The sequence below is a fragment of the Solanum dulcamara genome, chromosome 8 (assembly GCF_947179165.1).
Source record: "Solanum dulcamara chromosome 8, daSolDulc1.2, whole genome shotgun sequence".
In the NCBI taxonomy this organism is placed as follows: domain Eukaryota; kingdom Viridiplantae; phylum Streptophyta; class Magnoliopsida; order Solanales; family Solanaceae; genus Solanum; species Solanum dulcamara.
In genome coordinates this window covers 66,458,934-66,469,614 of record NC_077244.1, presented here as the reverse complement: position 1 = coordinate 66,469,614, position 10,681 = coordinate 66,458,934, and the positions used below count along the sequence as shown (strand labels likewise).

The following is a 10,681-nucleotide window of genomic DNA, read 5'->3' as shown; positions in this document are numbered from 1 at the left end:
TAAAATAAAATCATATTCTTCTTGGTTTTACTATTCCATTTGAATTTAGATTTGATTATAAACACGTTTGAATTGATCTAATTATTAGATGGGAATAAGTCATTTGAGATTATAAATGTTAAGAATACATTTTGTTCATGTAAAACATAGCAAAAAAGTTCAATATTACAAAGTGATGAAAAATGATCACTCTCAATTCATTTCCTTATTTACCCATGTTTGACTTATTTGTTATATTACTTCAACTATACTAGTGGGAGTAGAAAAGAATCAAAATAATTAAAAGTGAGTGAATTAGAGAGAATATCATTTCAAATTTTGAATTGTAAACAAGTTAAATAGTGTGAAATCTTAAAAGTTATGAAAATGTAGAATAAATTTCAAAACTGTAGAAAGTCACAAAATGGAAAATAAAATAAAATCATACCACTCTTTTTGGGAGAATTTCTAAAATCTACTTATTTTGAATAAATTTCTATTTTCCTCTATAATGTGTTTGTTCAACTCTTTTAATAAGATTTTTTGAATATCAAATTATAATAAAATATATAATGATAAACTATTATTCAAATATTTTCATTATGATACTTTAATTATGTATTCCCGTTAAAAAAAGGACAGCATGACAGACAAACACTTAAATTGAAGAGGAATAATTTTGGTGAATAAAAATTTATGATAAAAATATATTTATCATGAAATAATTAATTATTTGTTTTCCTCTGCTTTTAAGAATAAATTTCAAATTTCTACTTCTTTTGTTGTAGTTATGATTTATTATCGCTTTAAATCACTTATTTTTCTAGATTATTGATCAAACTCTTTTACTCTCAGAATAAGTTTTAATTTTTATTTTTTTGTAAAGTAAACACTTTCATTTCTTTTTTTCTTGGCCAACTCAGAATCTATACTGGTTATGCATACGGTAATACATATTCCTCGCCATCTACGACACTCGAAGAGCTTGAATTTTGTGACATTATTTCTTATTTTTTTTGCCAAATATAATAATAATAATAATAATAATAATAATAATAATAATAATAATAATAATAATAATAATAATAATAAACTCTTTTACTCTCGGAATAAGTTATAATTTTTTTTTAAAAAAGAGAGTAAAGTAAACACTTCAGTTTCCTCTTTTTTATGTCAGCTTAGGATTTATTCAAATCACGCACACCGTAATACATATTCCTCGATGTTAACAGTACTCAGGAGCGTGAATTACGTGACATTATTTCTTAAATTCTTTGCCAAATATGTTGTGGTAATAATAATAATAATAATATTTTATTTAACTCTTTTATTCTCAGATAAGCTTTAATTTTTTTTTAAAAGTAAACACTTCAATTTTCTTTTTTTTGTGCAAACACTTCAATTTTCTTTCTTTTTTTGTGCCAGCTCAGGATCTATTCAAATCAACTATAATGTAATACATATTCTTTGACATTAACGGTACTCGAAGAGCGAGAATTTCGTGACATTATTTCTTAAAATTCTTTGGCAAATAGATATTACTATTATTATTATTAATTATAATAATTTAATAATGAAAAAATGGACCCATGATGTAGAAAGGAGGACGAAACAATTAAATGCCCTGATAAAATGAAGTAGAAAAAAGAGTGTAAATTTGAAGAAAAAAAACTCTTTTCTTTTTCTTTTCCCTTTTTCTTTTTGGAGCTTGCAGAATCAGAAGTTTGAACTATGGACCATCCCGCTCTCACTCCCCACCCACCCCCACGCACCCACCCTACCCCCTTTACACATCTACAGTGTTATATATGTATCACCACTCTACGCTCTTCACTCTCTCACCCCCACCCACCCCTTTGGAACCACACAGACGAGCTACATTGATTGTATGACCGATCGGAAAAGGTAGAAACCCTAGCTCTGCAATCGAGGCACTTCCGTTCAACCGTGTCGCAGGCAGCTCATGAGCTGTTATAATGCATAGTAAGCTCAGCTCAGACCTATACATACATGTTTGATATGTACCTATATGTGTACATATCGATATGTATATTGAATTAGTAGATTAGCTGCAATGTACCATAGCCTTGTAGTTTTTCTAGATGAATAATGGATTTTATTTTGAAATTTTGAAAAATTTTAGCTCTATTTTGAGAAATCCTTGAGGATTTGCTTATGGATCTGTGAGCTTAGAGTTTTTCTTCCATTTTTTCCTTAATTTCTGGAGTCCTGATTTATTTATTTATTTTTCTTTGTTTGATTTTTTTGTTGTTATTTTATTTTATTTTTGAATTTTTTTATACGGTTCATTGTTGTTGGATTTTCAGGTATTTGATTTTCATTTCCTGGTTACTTATGATAAGATGATTTGGATTATTTATTTTCAATTTCTATTTTTGTTCTTAGTTGCAGTCTTTACTTTTTAAAATTTTATAGTGCATTTTGGTTGAATTTTGAGGTCTGAAAGCTATTTTTTTTCTTTTTTTTTCTAGTTTCTTTTGAAAAAAGAAATTATTTGGATTTGTCAATTGTCATTTCCTATTTCTTACACTTAGTTGTCATTAAACAAATTAAATTTTAATGTGTTTTGGTTGATTCTTTGAGTCTTAAAGCTACTTAAATTTATTTATTTTTTAGGTTGGTTTTGAAAAAAGGTTTTGAATTAATACTGTTGCTTTGCTTGTGGAATTAAAAGATAGGAGGCAATAGATTTTTACAATGGACTTGAATTTCCAATTGAAGAACATTAACGGATCTATCGTGCTATTCTCAGAAATTTTAGGCTAGTTTTTTATTTTCAAGTTTTTTTTGTGGATTTGTAGAAGATCTTCAGCTAGATCAAACAGAGAGATTTTTAAGAATTACTACAATTTTCAGTTGCATTCAAAATGTAATGAAGTTGCATAAACATTGACTGAGATGAATGATATCTTTTGATTTATTTATTCATTGATTAAATTTCATTAAATCTTCTATATACATAATATAGTCCGAGTCTAGCGTGCACCAATTGCTTATATACTGTATCTACCTTTGAATGGAGTGGTGCTAAATTTTGAAATGGAATTGTATATATGACTTAATTTCCAGCAACAATGTATGAGTAAGTGATTTCTTTTTTGCCTTTGTAGAACTCTCCATGCAAATGGTATGTGATATCCTTCCCTTTTACACCTTAATGCTTAAGTAATAAGTAAACTCAATGAATGTTTGAATGCAGGCTTGTCCCTGATTCAAGAGTACAGTGACAGTTGCTCCTTATTTATATAAAGCTCTAGAATTGTGGTGGAACACAATGCAGGTGAATATCACTCTTTAAAATATAGACATATGTCCTACATATGATGTCATTTTTTTGGGATATTACAAGCCAGTTAAGAACACACTACAAACTCACACCACAAGATGGGAACACAAAAATCATATGGTCTTGGCAGTTTGTTGTGTAATAGAGCCTTAGATAAGATCTCATCAAATATTAGATGTGAACATAAAGCTATTTTTGTGATCAAGTTTGTTACACTTTTTGTGTCACTGCTTCTCTCCACACAATTTCTTTCTGCTTTGAATTAGAATGTATGATTTTATCTATGTTTGTTTATTGACCCTTGGTTGATCAAATGAGACAAAACATAGCCTCTTGTGCCTGCTGCATTTGAACATACAGATTTATGTTTCAGCTCATTCACAGACTTGGAACTCTTTAGTTTTAGTGTACTTCAGTAGATTGCTAGTGGATGCTGGTGGTTCTCTGATATTTAAGACCCTCTTCATGGAAGAGTTTGAAACGGATAAAGATATTCTCTATGAAAAAAATGGGTCCTTGTCTGCTAGGTAGTCATGGGAAAATCTACAAAAAAAATTAACAAAGATAGCACAGTGAGAAAATATGATGACCACAACTGAGGAAAAGAAGAAAACTAACTGTGACCAACTTTTTCAATTGTAGTTTATTACATTATTTTGTTCTTTGGTATGATTGACTTTCATAATATAAGTCAACATAAACTCCTAAACTTCCAACTTGTTCTTTACTTCTTCTCTTTGCTAATTCAGTTTATTCATAAGTGAATGTTATAATTGAAATAATACTATATAAAAATATTATGACTTAAAGGTTGCATCAGTAGTGTTGGTTATGCTAACTTTGTGTTTGTAGAAGATACTTGCTGCTTAGATATTAATAGCTCAATCTGGCATTACTTTCATATATATAACTGACTAAGAGGGCTCAAAGTTCAAGTTTCTATACCAGTTGATAATAGTTGCTTGATTTTTGACAAAAATCTTCTCAAATCTCATTAGATTGCATGATGGCATGTCAAAGACTGATCAGGCACCAGTTATATTCTTACCCTGGTACCTGGACACATTTATTTGTCAAAACTTTAATGTTCTGAGCTTTCTGGGGAATGATGTCATTAAGGCCCCAAAGCTTTGTCCCTGGAATCCTTTTTTTTAAAATAGTTTTGTTTTCTTGTATTGCATATATATCCTTTATTTTTTTCGTCATCAGGTCCTTCACTATAAGTTCATTTTATGGATATATGTTGTGCTTTAAAGCCTAAGAGCTTTGAATCTTTCTTTGGCTTTGACAAGACTGCTGAAGAATGATGTTTGTGCTGTTTCATCAAGTTCTCTGATCCTGCATATTGAGACTTATTTTAAAGTTCCCTCGCTTTTAGGTCCATGTTAAGCATCTGTTTCTCCAGAGTCTTTTTATTTTTACTTGTTATTTTTTTTTTTGGGGGGGGGGGATTCTTATCTTTGACTATGAAAAGTTTATGATGATGTAATGTTGTCTCTGCAGTTGTAGCTCTGACAATTGGCATATCACCACCTGGATCAATGAGGAATGCAACTATGACAACTGGATCTTCTAATCTTAAAGTGCCTACTATGCGAATCACAAGAGCACGGGCAAAAACCTTGGGTTCATCAGGAGGATTACCACCTCTACATCCATCTGTCCGACAGGATAAGAAACAGGGACTTGTAACACAAGGAACAAAGTCCAAAAGACCAGCCCCGGATGAGAATAAACCAGTTAATTCTTCTAGTACTGCTTCTCAACAGCCTAAGCGAAGGGCTGTTCTCAGGGATGTCACTAATGTGCTTTGTGAAAATCCATACATGAATTGCATCAATGGAAGCAAATTTCAGGTGAGTTTTAGTAGATGTGTTATATCATATTTGCTCTTGGAAATGAAATCATTGTGCAGAACATAATTATTGGTTGTTGAACTAGTGTCTTTGTTTCAAAAGATGGAGATTCAATGCTGAATCTTTTCTTTGTTTCAAAAACTTATCAACCTGTGGCCGATGATGTCAACTCGTCTTATGGTGATAGGTTAAGAAATTCTCTGATAAGAGGAATTCGAAGGTGACACCTGCTATTTTAGTGAAAAGACCAGAGCTTGAAGACAGAAAAGAGAGTTTGATTGAAGAAGCAAAAAAAGTAAAGGTCGAGGAATCACAAGAACACTGTTCACAAGCACACTTCAAGGACCATCCATTAACTCAGCTAAGCGAATATATCACCGCTGCTCAGAGTAGTTTAGCTGATCTTATGCATGTGAATAGGAGTTCATGTAATGGCATTACCCTCCTGAATACAACACCAAAAGGTATGATATTGTGTGCTATCATGCAAGATTTGAAAGCCTTGTAACTTGTTGATTTCATTCCCTCTCTTTAAACATAGTTTGAAGTGCAACTACCATGACTGAGCTATGTATGCTCCTTTAAGTTTCAAAAAACCTGTGATAATTGCTGCCTGCTCATCGGGAGGGAGGGACCATCAACTAAGATACTTGATAAGTGTAACTTTTCTGAAAACTTTATGTTTCTTAAAAGTGCTGTTCACAATGAAACTGTCAACTAGTTTGTATTTATATTCAACGCCTTTGAATTTGATCCTTATATGAAATGCTCTGTTGGAACCACATGTAATTCTCTGAGTGCGCGAGAAGCATGCGTGTCCTTTACTGGTATATGGTTTCAGTTAAAACTTACAAGTGCATAGCTGCTTATGCCTCTTGTCTAACTCAGATATATCATCATTACAGCAGGCATCCATTTGAATTCAATGTTATAATTCCGAACACAATCTCTAGAATAGCAATTTCTAATTTCCTAGCGGTTATTAAAGTTCTCTACTGTATATGCAGCAAGAAAAAAGTTTATAAAGACTTCATTCACTGCATTTTGTTTATTTTTGCTTTTGCATTATCTTAAATCTTAATTCAGTAATCTGTTTGAAGAAAAGCAGTGTAAAATTTCTATTTTTCATAAAACCTCAAAAGAGAGCTCTTACTCGCTTGAATGTGAAGTATCTGTCTTGTTGCACCATCAGAAGAAATGGTAACCCCGGAATAACTGGAAGTAAGAGGCAATGTAATACATGCAACCGAAAGAGCTAAAAAAACAATTGAGTGCGTAGTTCCTCATGGGTTACATGTCTTTTGGTTCTGTGGAGTAGTTATTTTACGTCTCCCATATAAAAGGCGTTCTGTGTCATTTTGCAAATGGATGGACTGCAAAACCTTTTCCCAAAACCTTTTCCCAAAAAGGTAAAAAGCCAAAACTGTTGGTAGGAAAACTTATTAATCTGTTTGATCTTCTGGTATTGCTTGCAAAATTTAATCATCTAATCATTGCATGAAAGCATTACTAGCCTTGAAAGGAAATCTTTTCTATTGATATGTTCTTTTCTAGTAGGAGCTTATTTGTTTCTGTTCCATCATGCAGATGAAAACAAGGTTTGCTTGAAACAAGAAGGGTCCAGTTCTCTTGGTATTGCAGATATAGATTTAAAACACAAGGATCCACTAATGTGTAGTTTGTATGCTCCTGATATATATAGCAATTTGCATGCCATGGAGGTTAGTATGGCCTGTGCATTCCTGTTACTACTTTGAAAATTACTGATGCACTGTTGATAAGTCTAGTGATAGCACTAGGCATCTGTAATCATCTAAACAATATCAAGCTTAATGTTGCCTTTAGTTATTAAATGAACAAATATTATCATGGATAATTGCAACGAAATAGTTTAAATATTTCTGAACAAGTTTAAGAGTACCCTTCCCCTTTCTTTGTTAACCTAAGACTTTATGTTTCTCAATTACTAAATGACTAATTCTTCTCACAAACAGCTTGACCGGCGGCCTTCCTTTAATTATATGGAAAAGCTTCAGCGGGACGTTAACAAGGGTATGCGAAGTATTCTTATTGATTGGCTTGTGGAGGTCAGTTATCTTACTTGAATGTTTTAACAATGCTTAATAATATGTGAGATAGTATCTTAGAAAGTATGTGTCGTTCTTCATAAACAAAATCTTTTCACATATAGACCTAAGTTGTGATAGTAGAAAACCTTTTTGTTGATTACTTTTGCTTTGATCTTTGGATGAATGGTTCCTTTTTCTGAAGGCATCATCAACTGAAATTTTTGCTTGATATTCAAGCATTATTGGCTTGTTTAATTTTTATGGTTACCCTTCCTGGGAGATGACATATGTTTTTTTTCCCTTAAAGCATTTCATCGAATGTTGGTTCTGATGGGAATTTTCATATTTAGTCTATCCGTCTAAATGACCAAATGACCCTTTAGCCTATACATCTCTCCTTTGTCATTTTGGAATATCATAAGCAGATATTCTTACTATATGATACATTCATGATTTATATTTCTCTATTAAGAAAATAAGTCTGTTTACTATGATGTAAGGTGCAATACTTTAATGGTGTTTTTCTCTTTTTAAGTGCTCTTAGCTAGATTATTCAGTATTTTATCCTGGGCAAAATAATTCTTAAGTTCTCCCATAAGTTATGCATGTATTATTTATGCAAGAGATGAAAATGGTAACAAAACATTGTATTAGTAGTCGGGAATTTATTGCTTGAATTATTTTTGTTTACTGGAAATCAAGAGAGCCTTCACATTTCCGCTGTTGATTATGCATATTGATAATAGCACTGGCTTATGGAATCTGGACTTACTTTTGATGAGCTCTTTTCCTGCTTGTCAAGTGTTGGATATGCTTTTCTTGCATGACAGTGAAAATTGTATCCATTGATCATCATTTTGTTCACTCTCTTGCAGGTTTCTGAAGAATATAGGCTGGTTCCAGACACTCTCTACCTGACTGTACATCTTATTGATAGGTTCCTCTCTGAGCATTACATTGAAAAACAAAAACTGCAGCTGCTTGGAGTTACCTGCATGCTAATTGCTTCGTAAGTAGTTCCTTTTTCGGATATTCATACTCAAGGATGATCGGTTATAGGGTAGACTAAACAGTTTTTACATTTATAAACTTGTAGATCACAAAGATATCCCTTTTTTACCATGGGAGCTTGTGGGAAATGAGCCATATAACTTACGTTCCCCTTTTTTGATACTTGTATGTGCATGTGCTTTTCAACATGGTAATAAACTTTGCCCAATTTTTAGAATTATTTGTATCTTCAGTAAAGAGAAACTGTTTGTACTTTCATCTGCATCTTTTCATTGTTTATTTCTGCAGCATATGATCTTATATTAACTTTTGTGCTTGCAGCAAATATGAAGAAATTTGTGCACCTCGTGTGGAAGAATTTTGCTTTATTACAGACAACACTTATGCGAAAGAAGAGGTATGCTCATTCCAATACTGATCTAGTCGTAGATTTCATTTATGTGGAGAATGAGGTACTTGAAGATATGCTATGTAATAAAGAGCAGTTAAATAACTTTAGTTTCAATTAGTGTAAGAAGCATGTATGAGTTGCTTTTGCTTCTTTAAGTTCATTTTTCCTGGTTGTATTTGTCATTGGTACCCATCATTGATGTTTGCTTTACCCCCTTGAGTTTATCTTCTGCGAGGCGAAGATCTAGATTGCCTCATCTAGCTCTGAGCTTTCTTTCTATTTTACGACATCTTGGATGCATACTTTGTTCCTACTTGAGTAATGATCTGAACACTTCCCAAATGTTTTCCTATGTCTTCTATAATACAACTTAAAGTTCCCTGTGGATGTGAAAAGGCTAATTATTTTTTTTTGAAAAGGCTAATTAATAATTGCATGTCAATTGTCAGGTAGTAAAAATGGAAAGTCTAGTTCTGAATTTTTTGGGCTTTCAACTTGCTGCTCCGACAACCAAAAAGTTCCTGAGGTACCTGTAATTAGCAATATATGCAAATTTTAATCATGTTATTTGTGAGATTAGGCTCCTTATTTGTGGCATTGCCGTTTGTTTTTAGGAGATTCGTTCAAGCAGCACAAGCTTCTTATGAGGTAGATGAGATGTCATTCTTCTTTTGGTTTGAGTCCTGGAAAATAAAGCCTATTTGACAAAGTAAATTGCTCCAACCTGCAGGTTCCCTCTGTTGAACTGGAATTCATGGCAAACTATTTAGCAGAGTTAACACTAGCTGAATATAGTTTTCTTAAGTTTCTTCCATCTGTTACTGCTGCATCAGCTGTATTTCTAGCCAGATGGACACTTGATCAATCTAACCACCCATGGGTATGCAACTTTTTTGCTCCTTGATCCTGTCATCTTTTTCACAATTGAATGCAACCATGAAATGACTCTGGAAATGTCTTGCAGAATCCAACTTTGGAGCACTACACTAGATATAAGGCGTTAGATCTGAAAACTACAGTTCTTTTGCTGCAAGATTTACAGATGAACACCAGTGGAAGCACTCTGAATGCCATCCGTGAAAAATATAAACAACCAAAGGTAAGAAACTGTATCACAAACCATTCTCTTTTGTGTGCATTCACACATATCAACCGTTTATCATTCTACTCAGTATAATGAAGCTTTCATTTGCATTGACAGTTCAAGTCCGTGGCAACTTTATCGTCTCCAAAGCCAGTCCAATCGCTGTTCTAGGAAATACTGATTTTAAGTCTGGTTGGCCAACTCATGTTTGGCAAATACATTGTCACTTTTTCAAGCGAAGGAACATTAATCTTTAACATACAATAATCTATCCTTCCTGGAAAGGGACTCATTCTTTCGTTCAACCCTCTTTCAAATTTTAACTACTATGTATCGCCCTATCATGTTCCGTCACTAGCAGACCAGCAGGTGATACAGAAACATGGAGATTTCGATTAAGCGGATGCACTAAGTTAAAAGAAATGGCAATATGTAAGTAACTTCACAGCACCTGGTTAGCTACTTGCTATAAAGCTCCTGTTGTTAAATGGTTCCAACTTTGACATTTCTATTCATTAAGCTTAATAAATCCTTTTCCATACTGGACTAGATACAAGTTGTTGAAGTCTACCAATCTTACATTACTTTGGTTCCATGCTTTCTCATTTACGTTCTATATTTGTTAAGGTGGCCTTTAGGTTCTTAACGGGTGTGAAAACTTTACATGCACCCGGTGTTTACACCAAATCATACTTACTATGGTTAAGTCATAAACTAAGGTGAAAACTTATATTAATTAACTGTATATTTTAGTGGTTAGTGTGTATGTGAATCCTGAGGGGATGTTTGCTCTGCAGACAAAGTTATGCAAACATCACCATGTTGGGATTAGAATACTAGGACGAACAATCATTGGATTATTTAGTGCACAATCAAGGTTATTTTGGGCCTTTAGGTGTTTTATTCCTATAAAGCTAATTCGTGTACAAGTTATCTCATATTGGATCAAATATACAATATACAGAATCTTAATATGAAGTTATA

The 10,681-nt window shown here is 32.8% G+C and overlaps 1 protein-coding gene across 1 annotated transcript; it reads left to right on the top strand.

The window, feature by feature from the left end:
• The first annotated feature begins 1,821 nt into the window (after positions 1-1,821).
• LOC129899446 (cyclin-A2-2-like) lies at positions 1,822-10,253 on the top strand. The gene is made up of 13 exons (XM_055974418.1): positions 1,822-1,962; positions 3,200-3,280; positions 4,790-5,142; positions 5,330-5,606; positions 6,730-6,863; positions 7,137-7,229; positions 8,087-8,220; positions 8,544-8,619; positions 9,063-9,139; positions 9,228-9,261; positions 9,344-9,493; positions 9,578-9,712; positions 9,815-10,253. Exons 3-13 carry the CDS (start codon positions 4,828-4,830, stop codon positions 9,866-9,868), a joined length of 1,479 nt encoding a protein of 492 aa, XP_055830393.1. The 5' UTR covers positions 1,822-1,962; positions 3,200-3,280; positions 4,790-4,827; the 3' UTR covers positions 9,869-10,253.
• The last annotated feature ends 428 nt before the right edge of the window (positions 10,254-10,681 follow it).